This window comes from Schistocerca nitens, chromosome 4, assembly GCF_023898315.1.
Source record: "Schistocerca nitens isolate TAMUIC-IGC-003100 chromosome 4, iqSchNite1.1, whole genome shotgun sequence".
NCBI classification, from domain to species: Eukaryota; Metazoa; Arthropoda; class Insecta; order Orthoptera; family Acrididae; genus Schistocerca; species Schistocerca nitens.
Window position 1 is genome coordinate 500,411,865 of NC_064617.1, and position 18,858 is coordinate 500,430,722.

Consider the following 18,858-nt stretch of genomic DNA (forward strand, 5'->3'; position numbering starts at 1 on the left):
AGTACAAAAAATACCATCTTACAAAATATCGGGCCAGGTTTCCGAGCGGATGAAGGAGTTCTGTATACAAATGATCTAGTAGAAAGCGCCGCAAGTTCTTTTGGATTGTTCGCAGATGAGTTGTCTATCAGAAAGTAGCAATGCCAGAAGACACTATCGAATTGCACAATGACCTGCAGAGGACTGATGAACGCTTAGACGCTGACAGATGACCCCGAACGTAAACAAGTGTAGTATATTGTCAACAATTTAGGAAAGAAATCCAATACCGTACGACTACAGTATCGATGAAAAATTGTTGTAAACAATATCTACCGTAAAATGTCTAGGAGTGATTATCCAGAGCGACTTTAAGTGGAATGCTCCCATAAAACAAACAGTAAGAAAAGTACATGCCAGGCTGAGGATGAGCCTTAACGAAATGTAATTATCCACGAAGAAAGTTCGATAAATTCTTGAGTATTATTCATCAGTTTGGGATCCTTACCAAGAAGCATTGTTTCGAGAGGTGTAGAAGATAAAACGAAGGGCGCCACGTTTCGTCAGTGGATCAGTGTAGTCGGCACGAGAGCGTTACAGATATGCTAAACACATTCTAGTGGCACACTCTGCAAAACAGGCGTTTCGAGAGAGCACTTTTGGGAAGAGTCAGAAAACATAGGTTCCTTCCACACACATCTGTCCAAAAGATCACGACAAAAAAATCGAGAAATCACAGCTAATACAAAGGCTTACCAACAGTCATTCTTCCCACGTACCATTCTTGAATGGAATACGGAAGGGGGAACCAGTGATACCAGAAGTCCCCTTATTCTGCCTCAGTTGCACTATATCGGCGATTGCTGCGCAAACAATTTCTCCATGTACGCGTACACCACCATTACTCTACCACGCAAACATTGGGGTTACACTCGTCTGGTGTGAGATGTTCCCGGAAGGGGGGGGGGGGGTCCACCGGGGGCCGAATCGCACAATAACCCTGGGTTCGGTGTGGGGCGGCGGAGGGGTGAAGCGGACTGCGGTAGTCGTCGTGGGGTTGCGGACCACTGCGGCTGCGGCGGGGACGGAGCCTCTCCGTCGTTTACAGGTCCCCGGTTAACATACAACATACCAGAAGTACCCTCCCCCACAAACTGTTAGATGGATTGAGGTACATGATGTAGATTACACTTCCTTGGGGGACACCTGATGTTGCATTCATTTCTGGGGCACATCCGCCATCTAGTATAACGTACTGAGTTCTGTTAGTCAAACATCCATCTTGCTAACCCATTATTAGCATGTATTATTCTTTCACCCACAGCTCATACTAATTTTATGGATCAAACAAAATCTGAAACTTAGGTCTTATAATCCAAGCCAGTCTCCTTAATAGGTTCTATGTATAAAGGAGAATGTATGTGTGCATATCTGTATGAAAGAGAGCGGAGAAAATGAACAAAGAGAGGGGGTGAAGGAGATGGAGAAACAGAGAGAGTGTGAAGAAAGAGATTGACAGATAGAGGTGGGAGGATGAGGTGGGCACAGAGAAGGGATAGAGAATGTGTGTTCAGTACCTGTATCGAACTCATCAGCGGACGAATCCACGTGGAAAAGACATGTAAATAAATAAATTCCGCACCATTAGCTCTTTACTGGCTGGTTCTGTTCTCAGTGCACCTTGAAAATTGATGCTTTGGCAGCAGGAGAGGCTTAACACAGAGGTCCATCAACAGTAGAAGGACAAGTGATTACCAGGCGTGAAAGTAAGACAGCAATTATTCTCCAGTACTTGGTGACTAGAACGCCCATACTGAATGAAACCTCTATTAATGTCTTTGTGTCACTGGTTTCTGCTGGATGGTCCTCGATTTTTATACGGTTATGGTCAACAGTGACTTAACACGGCTTAATTACGATTTAGAATGACTGTAGAATTGAAACGCAGTGATAGAAGGAAGGCATGACGAAACATAAATTGCATGTACTCGGTTTATGATGTCTTTATTAAATAAAGATGATTCATTATGTATGGAATATCATTGACGCAGTCCCTTCTCACTCAGTGCACTTTGAGGAGGGGAGCAGCGAAAGCAGGGGCGGCGTAGGCCACAGGCGCGTGGATGGCGGGAGCGGCGTAGGCCACGGGCGCGGCGGCGATGGCGGGGGCGGCCAGGAGGCGTGCGGTCTGCGACACGCGGTACGTGTTGGCGTACGAGGAGGCGGCGGGCGCCACGGCCACGGGGGCGTGGGCCACGGCGACCGCGGGGGCGGCCACGGCGACGGCGGGGGCGGCGTAGCCTCCCAGGTAGCCGGCGTGGGCGGCGGCCACGGCGCACATCAGGATCACCTGCAACGGGAAGGGACCATCGTTCGTGTGTAGAAATAACTAGTCTCTCAATTAGGTCCTGGTGAGGAAGTAAGAGGACTAATTTTAGTCACCTATTACGTTACTGCAATTAGTGTGATTTCACTACAAAGCTAGGACTGGAAACGAGCTATTTTTTTCCTATAGTTCTTCGGAAAATTTCTTTTTAACACAGCCCACAAATAACATGTAGTCACATGTTCTTCTCCAACAGCAGTTGTATTAATTAGTATGACCATCTCGTTGACAAAGCGTCAAACTTTAATAAAAGAAAGGAAAGTAGTAGGTCCAACAGCAGTTTTATTAATTAATATGACCATCTCGATGACAGGGAGTAACACTTAAATAAAATAAAAGAAAGTAGTATGATGATCAAATTTCCTGGTAGATTAAAACCGTGTGCCGGACCTAGACTCGAACTCGGGAACTTTGCCTTTCACGGGCAAGTGCTCCACCGACCTTTTTTTCATTTTGTTCGGTATTCTTCGTTGCGTTTGGTCTGGGCGGACATCACAAGACATCCGCTGAAATTGATAGTTGATTCTTTTACTCAGTTATTTATCACAGAGGGCGAGCAGTCCTCTGACCGAACACGGTGAGGTTCCGTGCCGGCAAAATGAAGTATATGTATAAAGATCAGATCTATCCTATGGTGATAGACAACCAATCTGTGTGTGGGTTATGATGATTTATCGGAGCGGTCTGCTATCAAACTCCACGCATAATTAGCTGTGGTGTTAGCGAATCCCCACATTTTCTGTCGCACAGATTACTAACTAAAAATTGAATTGCACGAGGGAGGGTTGAACACGGACCCCCTGGTTTACAGTCTAACACCGCGGCCACTTTTCCACTTTTTTGTTTTTGTTTTTAATCTCATTTTGTTCGTTGCATCTGCTCGGGGCGGACGTCGTAAGACATCCACTTATGTTCGTTGTTGATCGATTGACTCAGTTTTTTTTTTTATTACAGAGGGCACGTAACCCTCTGACCGAACACGCTGAGCTACCGTGCCGGCAAGCCACTCAGCCACGACACCGCCAGTCGACTGAACTACACAAGCAGGACTCATGACCTATCCTCACAGCTTCAGTACGATGATCTGTTTGCCACTGAATCTTAATATGGAAAGTGATCGTCGTTATTCAGAAAGTCTCATACAAATCGAATGATTTCACAGGCCAGTCTATGTAACAAAATATGAAGACCCTTATGAGTCCCATATGCGGTTGCATTTACAATTTCCAAGCATCCGATGTTTATTCATAATAAAAAGTAAAACATTAAGGAGAGAATGCAGCACAATAATGAGAATCTCATAAGTTGAGAAACATTTGTGTTTTCCGTTGTATCATTCTTTCACTAGAGCGTTTTCCCGTTGACAACTCCTCTTGCCTTTCGAAAGTCACGTTTCCTTTCCTTCAGACGAAAGCACTAATTGGCAAATTGTACTAGCTGTACTATGCCACTGATGTCAGACACATGTTAATTAACCAAAACATGGAATACGTGACCCTGTACCCTATTTTCGTATATTTGAAACTCTCTGATACGGTTCCGGGATGAACTTCTGAGGTGACTTAATGTCTGTAGGAAATCTGCTGCACATCGTAATTACCATAATGTTTTGTAAAAATGAATCTAACCGCGTGCGTCCAAACAGATTGTACATACAAACGAAAAGCATAAATAAGCAGGAATATCAATCTTTGCGGGTTCATATAGCGTGCACCAGAATTGTGCTTGGATCTTATGGACCATTCGTCAATGGCAGACATAAAACAATAAATGTCCACAATTTCAGCTATTCACGGAAATTAGTTTCATTCGGTAGAGTATGTTTTCTTGGCAAAGAGAAGTCTAGTAATATTACACAAAGGCCTTAATCTGAGGAAGAAATTTCTGATAATGTGCGTTTGGAGCACAGCATTGTGTGGTAGTGCACCATGGACCTTGGGAAAACAAGAACAGAAGAGAATCTAAGCATCCGAGAAGAGTGTGCTACAGAAGGATGTTGAATTTAAGCGGACTCATAAGGTGAGAAATGAGAAGGTTCCCCGCAGAATCGGTGAGGAAAGGACTATATGGAAAACACTGACAACACGAAGGGACAGCATGATAGGACATCTCTTAAGACTTGAGTGGATAAGTGCCCTGGTAACAGAGGGAGCTGTAGAGGGTAAAAACTGTAGAGCAAGACAGAGGTTTGAATGCATCCAGCAGATAATTGAGGATGTAAATTGCAATTGCAGCTCTGAGATGGTATTAAAGAGTTGATATCGAATAGTAATTTGTGGCGGGCCGCATAAAACCAGTGAGAAGGCTGACGACTCAAAAATTAAAAAAAAAAAACAGAAAAAGAAACTCATTTTGTTTCAAGTGGCTATTGAAAAAGAATACCGCGACATTGCACGATGCACACTAATTACATGCCATTACACAAGCTGAAGTACTGAGTTGCATAAAAGTGAATGAATGTAGGTAACCACCTGCTACTCAATACTTGCTGTCTTAAGACTGTAAATAACCAGTACCATCAAATTAAGAAAATTCCAAGTTATTGCCTGTATGTTAAAATCAAAGTTTTACTTCACACGAATACTGTACATGCGTAGGGTGGTCTCGCCTGTATTTGACTTCAGGTGGTGGGCATAGCCACGTACTCACCAGCCTGTACATGATGTGAGAGGTCTGCTGTCGTCTACAAACAACTGATGTGGAGTAGAATCGCCGTGAGCTTATATAGGAGTGGTCCCCGTACTCGCAGTTCTGTCGTCTCGTTTGCAATCTGGACCGGTAGCGCGTTACGCCAGTGCGTTCTTGATCCCATTCGCTATCCGCCAGCGATCGAGAGCCAAATACCCTACTTTTTAGTATAACTGGCTGCACAACGGCTAACTACTTAACACTGAATTCTACCTCTATATCCAGTTCCCAAATTCCCTGATTCAACGGGCGTTGTGATCACGCACAAAAATAGCTGCAGTCGGGACAAGCAGATATGACTAGGAGGGCCCGTTCGTCTTCTCAGGTTCGCTGTCCCTAGAATTTTATTTCAAGGAGAATGATATTTTCTCTTGCTGTGTAAGCAGAAAGGCTTTCTGTAAGTTTATTCAGAGCTCCTGACGATGTTACGGAGTGTCTTTCCATTTGACTGCTATGACCACCTGATTCTAATTCTATGTTCACCGTCCTCATATTCCATTACTTTTGTCGTTTGTCGTCAATGCCTATGTACCATCCAGGAATGTGCAGGAATAATCAATATTGTGCATATCTTGCCTACTGACTTTATATTACGAAATAAATAATATCTTAAAACAACCATTCAATGCTCCAAATCATGTGATTTATTGACGCCATATCGATATTAGGAGCTGTATAACTTCAGTTAACTTCATTTTACGGGGTATACATCATCTTATAAATATTGAAATAAAATACTACTTAAGATGGAGTCCTACCCAGTATTAGTTTTTCATTAATAAATAACGTAATTTGCTCCTGTCATGGCCAGTTTGCGGAGCTTTGATTTGCTTATAATTTGGTCCTTTGGAGGATTATTTACAAATTACATTTCCCTACGATATGTGCAGGAATGTATCGTTTGTGTAAAAAGAATGTCATTCAATTAATGTGTGGAACTACATTTTTTATCTTTCTTATTACTTTGGCTGTTGAATTTCGTATTGTTTGTGGACCTGAAACTAGAGGTTGCAATGTACTCTGTCGAACAGATACTTCAAGACTTCATGCCTCTCGTAAAAAAAATGTTATAAACAAGATTTCTCTTGTCAGGTTTGTTGCTGTTGTCATTTTACCCAGCAGCAATACGAACAATACATCTGCTAACAGTACACTGTTTCATTTGTGCCGCACTACAAATATTCATGATCCTCAAGCGTTTCGATTTTTTTAGGATATAATTTCAGCTATTGCTATGAAACGTTACATGATTTTGGTTTTTCCCTTTTTTTTGGGGGGGGGGGGGTCACAGTCTTCTGATAGTTTTAATGCAGCCATCCACGAATTTCTCTTATGTAACAATCTTTTCGTCTCACAATAGCACTTGCAACATACAGTCTCACTTATTTGCTGGATGTATTCAGATCTCTGTGTTTCTCTCCAGGTTTTATCCCTTGCAGCTCATTCTACTACCATAGATGTTAATACCTGATGTGTTAACAGATGTCCAGTCATCCTGTCCTTTCTTCTTTTCGGTGTTTCCCATATAGTCTTTTCCTCGACGATTTTGCAGAGAACATCCTCATTTCTTACCTTATCAGTCCATATAATATTCAATATTCTTCTGTAGTACCACAACTCAAATGCTTCATTCTCTGCTTTTCCGGTTCTCTCATAATACACTCCTGGAAATGGAAAAAAGAACACATTGACACCGGTGTGTCAGACCCACCATACTTGCTCCGGACACTGCGAGAGGGCTGTACAAGCAATGATCACACGCACGGCACAGCGGACACACCAGGAACCGCGGTGTTGGCCGTCGAATGGCGCTAGCTGCGCAGCATTTGTGCACCGCCGCCGTCAGTGTCAGCCAGTTTGCCGTGGCATACGGAGCTCCATCGAAGTCTTTAACACTGGTAGCATGCCGCGACAGCGTGGACGTGAACCGTATGTGCAGTTGACGGACTTCGAGCGAGGGCGTATAGTGGGCATGCGGGAGGCCGGGTGGACGTACCGCCGAATTGCTCAACACGTGGGGCGTGAGGTCTCCACAGTACATCGATGTTGTCGCCAGTGGTCGGCGGAAGGTGCACGTGCCCGTCGACCTGGGACCGGACCGCAGCGACGCACGGATGCACGCCAAGACCGTAGGATCCTACGCAGTGCCGTAGGGGACCGCACCGCCACTTCCCAGCAAATTAGGGACACTGTTGCTCCTGGGGTATCGGCGAGGACCATTCGCAACCGTCTCCATGAAGCTCGGCTACGGTCCCGCACACCGTTAGGCCGTCTTCCGCTCACGCCCCAACATCGTGCAGCCCGCCTCCAGTGGTGTCGCGACAGGCGTGAATGGAGGGACGAATGGAGACGTGTCGTCTTCAGCGATGAGAGTCGCTTCTGCCTTGGTGCCAATGATGGTCGTATGCGTGTTTGGCGCCGTGCAGGTGAGCGCCACAATCAGGACTGCATACGACCGAGGCACACAGGGCCAACACCCGGCCTCATGGTGTGGGGAGCGATCTCCTACACTGGCCGTACACCACTGGTGATCGTCGAGGGGACACTGAATAGTGCACGGTACATCCAAACCGTCATCGAACCCATCGTTCTACCATTCCTAGACCGGCAAGGGAACTTGCTGTTCCAACAGGACAATGCACGTCCGCATGTATCCCGTGCCACCCAACGTGCTCTAGAAGGTGTAAGTCAACTACCCTGGCCAGCAAGATCTCCGGATCTGTCCCCCATTGAGCATGTTTGGGACTGGATGAAGCGTCGTCTCACGCGGTCTGCACGTCCAGCACGAACGCTGGTCCAACTGAGGCGCCAGGTGGAAATGGCATGGCAAGCCGTTCCACAGGACTACATCCAGCATCTCTACGATCGTCTCCATGGGAGAGTAGCAGCCTGCATTGCTGCGAAAGGTGGATATACACTGTACTAGTGCCGACATTGTGCATGCTCTGTTGCCTGTGTCTATGTGCCTGTGGTTCTGTCAGTGTGATCATGTGATGTATCTGACCCCAGGAATGTTTCAATAAAGTTTCCCCTTCCTGGGACAATGAATTCACGGTGTTCTTATTTCAATTTCCAGGAGTGTACATGTTTCACTGCCACTCATGCTGTGCCCCAAACGTACATTCTTAGAAATTTCTTCCTCAAATTAAAGTCTTTGTTTCATATTAGTAGATTTCTCTTCGCCAGGAATGCTAGAATGCCATCTTTGCCTGTGCTAGTCTGCGTTGTATGTCCTTGCTTGATCCATCATAGGTTATTTTGCTGCCCAGGTAGCAGAATTCATTAACTTCATCCATTTCGTGATCATCAATCCTGACATTAAGTTTCTCTCTGTTTTCACTTCTGCTACTTCTCATTAATTTCGTCTTCCTTCGATTTACTCTCAACCCACATTCTGTACTCATTAGACTGTTCGTTCCACGCACCACTTCCTGTAATTCTTCTTCACATTCACGGAGAATAGCAATGTCATCAGCGAATCTTTCACCTTGAATTTTAATCCCAATCTTGAACCTTCTTCCGTGATTGGCCTTTCTAGAGCTGTTCATTCCTCTTCAACTGAACCGCCTACTGAGGTAATCATTATCGTAGTACGTATAGCGTCAGAAAACTTCAAGCGTTTCAATTCCGTACCCCACGTTTTACCGATCTCATTTACAATTTATACTGTTCTCATATAGAAAGCTACACAGAGCGATGGGATGTGAATATTAAATGTTCTGAGTCCTGTCCTGCTTTTCATCCGCGTGATATTAGGTTGAATATGGCACTAACACTAAATGTGAGAGTATTTTAGACACAAATGTTAAAATTATTCGTTTTTTTTCATACTTTGTTCTCAATGCACTATATCACACACACACACACACACACACACACACACACACACACACACACACACACATGCACGAGAGAGAGAGAGAGAGAGAGAGAGAGAGAGAACGCAATTTATCAGAAGCAGTTCTGAACACGAAGCTACAGCAGTTTTCGTGTTTCTCTGTCTCGTGGTGACTGGGTGTTGTGTGATGTCCTGAGGTTAGTTAGGTTTAAGTAGTTCAGCGGACCATTAAGTGGACTCAGCGTGATTCGAATGCTGGATCTCCCGCCTACTAGGCAGATGCGGTAACCACTGCGCCATCCGAGGCGCCTCATGGCCGCTCCACACTCCCACCGAGCGCCACCTATCCACAAGTGTCAGCTATGCGAATGTGAGATTCGTTACTCCTTAAAATTCCTATGTGCATTTTTCTATCAAACACATCTGTAATACGAAACTATAAATAAATAAGCGTATCAGGTTAAATTTCGCATAGCCGTATTGTTCTGTGGTTACTATCAAGATCAAATTTACACTCACATATTAAAAGGATACAATTTCGCTCTATTGCTGAAAATTCGTCACTTCAAAAGAAATAAAGTTTTTCCTTTTTCTAACTTTCTAAGGCTTTAATTCTGACGATTCTTCACAGATAAGCGAACTTTTCGTGCATCTTACGATATAAGTAAATAATACACATTTCTTACCTACCGGATGTGGTTCAAGGGAAAAGTAGGGGAAAGTGAGAACGGTGCTGCTCACTAAAATCTGGAGCCCCACATGTCCTCATCCGCAGCTGAGCGACTTCAGGCTTTTATTTTACCTCAAATGCATTTTCCTGAGTGAACCTTTTGTATATATAGTTCAATAACACTGTCTAGCCATGAAACGAAGTTTTATAGAATTCGAGAGTAAATGCACTTAACATTAGTTATTGTTCGATTTTTCGATTTCCATTTGGTACTTACTTCACTTCGTAGGACTATAGGACTTATGACTTCGCGTAATAATATTTGACAATATCACATAAATAATGCCCATGCCGTAATTTTCCGAAATATTGCTTGGCCTTAACCCAGCACCTTTTATGTTACGTCCCGACTAGTGTTGATTTATTTTCATATTTAACTAATCTCCACTGGAATAGGAAAGTTATCGGCAATTATTTTAATAGTTTCCTCCACTGGTATATTGGTATAGAGAGTTTTCATATCTAGGGAAGCTAGCGTGCTTGAGGATGGAAGTTTTGAATTTGTTTGGTTTTCGCTACACCTTGCGGCACATACTGTATACTAAACTTTTGGGCAGCCGCCTGTGTGGAAAGGTTTCCGCCCTCTTATGCTTAGATAGTCCTGTGTCAGCTTCCCGTACCTCACGAGGCAGTCTCACCTCACAACGCTACGTCGCTTGTGCTATATTTTGTAGCGCATAACTTCCGTGCTTGCCTGCAGCTGCCGCTACCGCAAACGACTTTCTACTTCCCACGTTCCTGATCAAATGTGGTCGGTGTGCTACAAGAGTGTTTGTGTTCTTAATCTATCATGAATCACGTGTTCTGAGTTTCGTTGGCTCCACTGGGACTGGGTTAGCAAACAACGCGTGGTTAATGATAAAGAATACCTGTTTTGCTTGTTCGGTGTGCGAACCGGGTGTAGGGACTTTTCCATTTTGTGTCGGTCTCATGTTTTGCACCAGTGACTGTGTGTGTTACCGGCATAAATTGGCACCACGTCTAATGGTATTGCTTTCATTGCTTGGCGAGGTTTCCAGCGTTATATGCCGTTCCTAATGGGATACTTATGTTTGTCATGTCTGCGAAACATTTGGAGGTTTAGTGATCGAAAGCTATTCCAGAGGCTTAGCACAGCCAGCTGTACGTTGAAACCTGAGTTGCGCAATTCGACTGAAATTCTGTATTCGTTTCCGTAATTGTGGTAGCAGCGTTCACGTAGTGAACTCCAACATTTGCAGCGAAATCGGCACAGTGTTAGACCCTACGCATACATGTCTGCAAGTGGAAGTTATTTGAATTGTTTCTCTCCACTGTGACATTGGTTCGTAACTTATTTTAAAATTCTAAAGCTCTGATTAGCTTCTTCCAAGTTCCGTCAGCACCAGGCTGGAGCCGGCCGCGGTGGTCTCGCGGTTCTAAACGCTCAGTCCGGAGCCGCGCGACTGGTACGGTCGCAGGTTCGAATCCTGCCTCGGGCATGGATGTGTGTGATGTCCTTAGGTTAGTTAGGTTTAAGTAGTTCTAAGTTCTAGGGGACTGATGACCACAGATGTTAAGTCCCATAGTGCTCAGAGCCATTTGAACCATTTTTTGAACCAGGCTGGAATTTGTTTCCTGCAGCAGGCAACGCTAATTTGTTGTCAGAATGGTTTTGTTCGTGTGAGTGTTCCTGACCTATTGCGTATCACCTTTTCAGGAATTTTTGATAGCTCCATGGTAGTTAGTGCCACTATGGTTCAAAATGGCTCTAAGCACTATGTGACTTAACATCTGAGGTCATCAGTCCCCCTAGAACTTAGAACTACTTAAACCTAACTAACGTAACGACATCACACACATCCATGCCCGAGGCAGGATTCGAACCTCCGACCGTAGCAGCAGCGCGGTTCCGGGCTGAAGCGCCTAGAACCGCTCGGCCACAGCAGCCGGCAGTGCCACTATGATATGAAAGCTATGATTAGGCACTCATGTGTCGTGTGTATTTTGGTAGTCCAACTACGTGAACGACTAGAGCCTTACAGTTTGTCTGCCTAGTGTCTTGTATTAACTGTTGTTTCGAGATCCTTGAGGATGTCGTTGTTTTTTAGCCGATTGTGGTCATTCATTTTTCTCGGTGGCTTTCTTGATCTCTCATCTGCAATGTCCTACAGCGAGACTGTTCCAGTTCTTTAGAGCGTTGGTTACCACCATATTCTGGGATTTATTGTCAGTGTTGATCAGGAAAGTGCCTGTTTAATTATAGAGATGTTAGCCCCCTTTCTAAACTGAAAACATGGTTTAAGCTATCGTTATTGCCAGTTACTTCAGTCATACGATGGCACACGTGCCTACTGGCGTACTTTTAATTGACGTTAAGCTCATTAATGCTAATAAGTGAGCGCTCTATCTTAAGTAGCTGTGGGAGTCGTTCAGACAGCAATTCCCACTCTGTCTACTAACACCACATTCAAATGAAACTTCCTGGCAGATTGCAACTGAGTGCCCGACCGAGACTCGAACTCGGGACCTTTGCCTTTCGCGGGCAAGTGCTCTACCATCGGAGCTACCGAAGCGCGACTCACGCCCGGTCCTCATAGCTTTACTTCTGCCAGTATCTCGTCCCCTACCTTCCAAACTTTACGGAAGCTCTCCTGCGAACCTTGCAGAACTAGCACTCCTGAAAGAAAGGATACTGTGGAGACATGGCTTAGCCACAGCCTTTCTTTCAGGAGTGCTAGTTGTGCAAGGTTCGCAGGAGACCTTCTGTAAAGTTTGGAAGGTAGGGGACGAGATACTGGCAGAAGTAAAGCTGTGAGGACCGGGCGTGATTCGTGCTTCGGTAGCTCAGATGGTAGAGCACTTGCCCGCGAAAGGCAAAGGTCCCGAGTTCGAGTCTCGGTCCGGCACACAGTTTTAATCTGCCAGGAAGTTTCATATCAGTGTACACTCCGCTGCAGAGTGAAAATCTCATTCTGGAACCACTTTCAAACGTTTTCCCAAAATAACTTGATCACTAATAACTTTGACAGTAATGTTCACAGATCATAACAATGAGGACCTATTCTTCCTTCAAATGCATGAGCTATTGATTTTTAAACGTTAACTCGAAGTGAGTCAAACTGTAATAACCTCAGTCTTTTCTGATTGGTGCAATGACTACGCTACTCAGTAGACGCAGTTAACACACATTTAAATAACTCTCTTTTTATTTACAGTAAACAGACGCGACAGAAATGGTCATTACATGATTTCTTATGAACTAATACATCTTTATAAATTCGGTTTAAACATCAACTTTACAAAGATACACAGAGGACACGCTGAGAACCAAGACCCCCGTCGCGGACTGCCGGCGCTCTTATAATTACTGCATCGGTGGAACATCGATGAACCACCTGCCAGGATGTTTCTCGTGCGACATGAAACAGACAGAAAAACAAAAACATTTTAGTACATACATCATATAAAAATGCATACTTCAATCATATACTTCCATGGTCTATCTGATGTCGCTCAGGTGGAAAATAAGGATGGTACTGCCTACTAAAAATCTGGAGCATCGCAATGTAATGTACTTACAGTATGAACTTAGTAGTGTAATTCTGAGAACGCCAATCACTACAAAAATCATCGCACTAACTAGTTCGGAACAAATTTGTCATATTTACTATTTAAATAATTTTAGGACAGTATTGGTATAAAAAAAGAGAAAGTGAATTAATGTTTATTCTTCATTCCTTTTCTATTTCGAAGGATTTCATTTAATTAGTGAAGATTCATTACATGTTGTAACTACTTAACATGTAAGATTCAAGACTGGCTGGAACTCATTCGTCACTAATGGTCGTTGCTTTGACCACTTCGAGACATTGCTGACAATCAGGAAGACACAGCTTGCCATTTAGTCTCGTTTTATCACCATTGGAAATATTCCCTTGGTAATTAATTTATGTTGCAGTGACATAAAAGATATAATGGGCTCTAATCGTGTGTAGGCGGTTTCATTCCCGAAATTTTTTATTGGATATGTTTATGACCTACGGATCACTACAGTACGCCGTCAGGTCATGATATAGAGACTACGAGAACCCAGTGGAAGGCGGTTTATTGCCTCAGAACAGGGCGGCAGGCTAATTCAAAGAAGCAACGAGAGCTTTCTCAAGAAGCCAAACTTTCAGTATGCACTGCACAAGCTTTTGAAAGCAGCCGATGAATTGGTAAGATTTTGGCTGCCCGTTTGGCTACGTTACCATGATTCAAAGATATAACACTACTGGGCATTAAAACTGCAGAACCGTGAAGGCGGTATAAACAAACGCCAAATTGGCATAAAATATGGTAGATGTTCGAATATGAAAACAAAGAAGGTTTCAGCTCAAAAGCTCGAAGTAGCCAGAAAAAACGCCTCCAATGTTCTATATGTGAGGAGAGATTATACAGAGCGTTTCTCATTCATAAGTGGTGTTTTAATATTGTTTGGTTCGTGTTATGCCTCGTTCAAGAAGGTGGAGAGTCTATCAGAACGCGTCGAAGTGTGACATCTGTAAGGTAGTGACCTGTCGAGGCTCCGATTTATTATTCCGCAATATGGCTGCTCGCTGTGATTGGGATCCCAAGGCTGCCAGGCACAATTTGGAATCGGGATTCAGGAGGACAACACTCATGGCCATGCAAGACCTCAACGGCCCCACACGGCTAGCACCTGAGAGGGCAAATGTACTCTTAGCTTGCCTGTGCTGATTCATTCAGCCACGTCACGGAGCTTGAGTCACGAAATAGTCTTGTTATCTTCAAGAAAAATATTCACACGGGCAGTGCGATGACGTCTGGAGCGCCACTAACTGCCAACACGGCGATTATTGATGCAGCGGCTCTTTTCGAGGTAGCAACGTTCGAGGTACTAGTACCTTTCTTACACACTCTCTTCCCGTGAAAGGGTTCAGCAAGTGCGTGACCGCGTTTCTGAAGTTCGTTGATTTTGTATGCGCCTAGGGAACCGCCACATACCTGACATATTACACTGTTAATGTTCTCTTAACTTCCTATAACTTGGTTAAATTATGGCCAGTATTATGTTAGAGAAATTGAAAGTTTTATACATTAAATTAAATAATAGTAAATCATAGTTAGTTTGATATATTACCTCTTGATGCCTCATTGAATGCACACCTAAGGAAAATTAGCGGATTTTTGGCAATATTGACACTTTAAATATCTTTGCATACTGAACACATGAGCGATATATCGTCTCTGGTTTCCAAAGATTCCATTATTGAGAAAAGCACAGGCCAATTAATATGTAAGAATCGAGTCGAGTCACAGCCTTGAGTAGCAGCAGTTGTGGAATCGCTAAGAGTAGGTATTGTATCATGGCGGAATGAGCAGCTGGATAGCGGATGTCCTGCACAAAGATCTGAAAGTTGAGGATGAAGTGTGATTTGTAAGATAATCATATAAAGAGATAGCATTTCAAAAAAGGTAATTTAATTTGAATTTGGTAGCTGCAAGCCCGAATTTAATGACTATTGCTGTGTGATCTGTGTTGGTTCTTACGATTGCAATGTGTAGGTCGTATGTCTGGTTCGCTTCTCCTCTGGTAACCGGAAGGAGCTCTTGCACCGCGTCTTCCAGCCTGAAATTTTTGCGAGACGGCCGAGTGGGGTAAGTCATAGTCACCGGAGGACGAGGGGGAAGGAAGTTGAGTGGAGGAAATGTGTTTGTCACGTACCGGTAATGGTGGTCTTGACCGATTTTTTCTGAGGGAGTCGTTGCAAGGGTATCCACTTTGATTATCTTGGCTTATTCCGGTGTTATGAAAGGTCACCGCCGGGCAGGTTCTAGGCGCTACAGTAACCGCGCGACCGCTACGGTGGCGGGTTCGAATCCTGCCTCGGGCATGGATATGTGTGATGTCCTTAGGTTAGTTAGGTTTAAGTAGTTCTACGTTCTAGGGGACTGATGATCTCAGATTTTAAGTCCCATAGTGCTCAGAGCCATTTGGACCATTTCTTGAAAGGTCACCTCTCTCCTGTGGTCGCCCCGTGTTATGTGATTCAGTTTGGCGGCGTTAGCGGACTCTCTTGTTGCTATCCTGCCTTGCGTGATTCTTCCCTGGGTTCTGAGTCTGTGCCTTCAGGGAAGTTTGGATTCGACGTAGTGTGGCGTGTATCTCTTACACAAACCGTTTGAGCCTGCCCACCTGCGTTCGCTGAGCGCCCTGTGTTGCTCTCCTAAAAAGTAACTTCGTTGTTGTTTCCGGGTGTGATGATAGTGTTTTTTTTATTGCTTGGCTTCAATAGTGTTTCTCCTTGCCAAATGATAGCTAACATTGTTACTGTCACCGTCTATGTATGGGGTGGGAATGTGACGGCGGTCGCAGGTGCTACTGGTGCTGTCATGGACATTTACAATTAATGTGTTCTTTTAATTATGTTTCAGATTCTAATCTGGCCAAATCCACTAGTATGCCGAGTACACTGCCGGAGAGCTGTAAGATGTTCTGTGTTGGCTCCCTTGGTTGTTGTAAGGCGACACCCTTACCTGAATCTTGAAGCTTGGTTGTTTCTGCAGGCCGTCTTGTACTGGTATCTGACCGTTATATTACACAGGTCAGCAACATAAAAATTGTTTCAAATTTATTAAGTGATTTTTATAGCGTTTTCAACGCTGATTTCGGGAAAAATAGTGAAAAAATTCCATCATGTACATTTCATAAACTGCTTGTCTAGTTTTAGCTTTCTTCGATATTTCAGCACTGTACTGAGTTTGAATTTTGGTTTTTAGGATCTCCATAAACTGCTATTTAGCTGTTTTTATACTAGATATACGTTAAATAAAGAGTAATTATGAGAAAACAGCAGTATTTTCATGTCAGTGCCTGTCTGTCACGCTGCCCCTTCCCCCGCCATCACTGAGCAGTGAGCTTATGCTACTGTCCTTCAGTTCACAGTACCTCTTCACTCTGTGCTGTTAACGTGTTGTTGTTACTAGAGCTTTAAAGTAGTGACTGTTTTCTTGTGTTGTTAAATTGTTTTATGGACAATGGACAATGGCTACCAGAGGATGTATTAACTCGCCAGATTGCCTCTGCTACATTTGTGGTAACTATACCGTTAAAAAGCAACAGAGAAACATTTCCGATTTTGTTGAAAAGGTACATTTTGCCTATTTTGGTATAAAGTTAGACGATCTAGATAAGCCTTTGGCCCCACACAAAGTTTGTCCAGTGTGTGTTGAAGAATTGAGGCAATAGTTTCAACGTAAAAAGCAGTCCTTACGTTTTGGAAAACCAATGGTTTGGAGGGAGCCCAAAAATCATGGTATTTTTGTTCTTTCAACGTACGAGGTTTCAATTGGAAAAACAAAAATGTTATTTCTTACCCTGAAATTCAATTAGCCATTCGCCCTGTTTCTCATGGACCTGAAGTACCAATACCCTCTCCTCTAGATTCTTTGGATGATACAGATCATCACGAGACATTGGCTCAGCAAGGTGATAGTGAAGAAGACAGAGATTGCTACGATCCTGGCACAAACGATCCCATTCCATTCTCACAATCTGAATTGAACGATTTAGTTAGAGATTTCTAAAGATACGGCAGAGGTTTTAGAATCTAGATTGAAAGATAAACATATGTTGGCTCCGGGTACATCCTTTTCTTGGTATCGATCGAGGGAAAAGCAGTTTGTATCTTCTCTCATGAAGGTTGAAACCTCCCAGCACGAAATTTAATTAAATGAAAATTCAAAATGGAGCCAAGTGTAACCTCCCAACAAAAATAATGTTTAATAATAATGCAAAATGGAGCTAAGCGTAACCTCCCCTCAGAAATTATTAAATGAAAAATGAAAAATGAACTACACAATAATATTAATTAAATAATGAACCATGAACCAAATGGAACCTCTCAACAGAAATAATAATATCTGGTAAATTTTATAAGGACAGCAGCGCTGACCTTCAGCCCTGTATTCTGAATAACAAAAGCAAAATTCTTACCTCAATAAAAACTGCAACTATATCTGCTCTTATTTATCGACACAGCTTCGTGCAATGCTGGCGTATATTTATTTTTTTTTTATTCTTGGAAGGAATGCATAGGAAATATTCTTTAAATTGAAATGAATGCTTTTTCTTCAAAAGAGTGGAAAAATTCTTTAAATTGAAATGAATACTTTGCTTTAAAAGAGTTACTTTACAAAAAAATTATTATTGGGACATTTTTTTAACAAATTAAATTTCAATTAACATACATTATTAAATATGCGCAAGGCTGCTTCTTTACCTTCTACAACAATACTCATCCTTCAGAGTCCTGACCAGAGTCGCGAGCAGAGCACACACCCGACGCATGCCGATTCCCTAGTACCGTATCCGACTGACTACTACTGCAGACTCGCGCAGACAAGCGCAGACTCGCGACAAGCAACAACTAACAATAAACTATTCTCTGGTCAGAGATTCTGTCATGCCTCGCCCATCGCCGGCGAAGCATACACCTTACAAGGTGACCTGGTGTTTTGCAGTGATGTTCCTGGACTCATGGCACGTTTCAAAGTAGAATATGCTCCTGATGGGTGGAGACTTTTTATTGATTCTTCAAAAAGAAGCCTGAAAGCAGCGTTTGTACCAGTTGGACACTTGGTACACTTAAAAGATTGTTACGGAAACCTTCAACTGGTTTTAAGCAAGCTCTGCTATTCAGACCACAAATGGACACTATGTTGTGATTTAAAAGTGATTTCAGTGCTGCTTGGGCAACGAAGTGGCTATATAAAGTTCCCTTGCTTTCTCTATGAATGGGACAGCAGAGACAGAAAGCAACATTACATAAAAAAAGCTGGGCCCTTGAGAAAAACCTTACAGGTAGGGGTTAAAAATGTTGGACGAAAAGCTTCATGGATACCAAAAAGGTGTTACTTCCACCACTTCACATTAAGTTGGGGCTGATGAAACAAGTTGTTAAGGCTTGCCAAAAGAAGGGGAGTGTTTCTTTGTGGACAGTTTCCTGATTTACGCGAGGCAAAGCTATAGGAAGGAATCTTTGTCGGACCAGACATTAGAAAACTAATGACAAATCCCAACTTTGTGGACAAAATGGAAACAAAACAGATCCAGACTACAAGACAATCGTCGCAGACATGCTCGACAACTTTAAGAAGCTGGGCTGTAACATGAGCATTCAAGCTCATTTTCTCCACTCACATCTTGACTACTTCCCTGCATACCTTGGTGATGTAAGTGAAAATTGGGCGAAAGATTCCACCAATACATCA

At 43.4% G+C, this 18,858-nt stretch overlaps 1 protein-coding gene across 1 annotated transcript in view; it reads right to left on the minus strand.

The window, feature by feature from the left end:
* Positions 1-2,041: 2,041 nt before the first annotated feature.
* LOC126252387 (cuticle protein 38-like) overlaps positions 2,042-18,858 on the minus strand; it is a 59,192-nt gene continuing 42,375 nt past the window's right edge. Inside the window, exon 4 of the mRNA XM_049953278.1 lies at positions 2,042-2,329. Coding sequence (XP_049809235.1) covers positions 2,042-2,329 — 288 coding nt within the window. The remainder of the gene's footprint in view (positions 2,330-18,858) is intronic.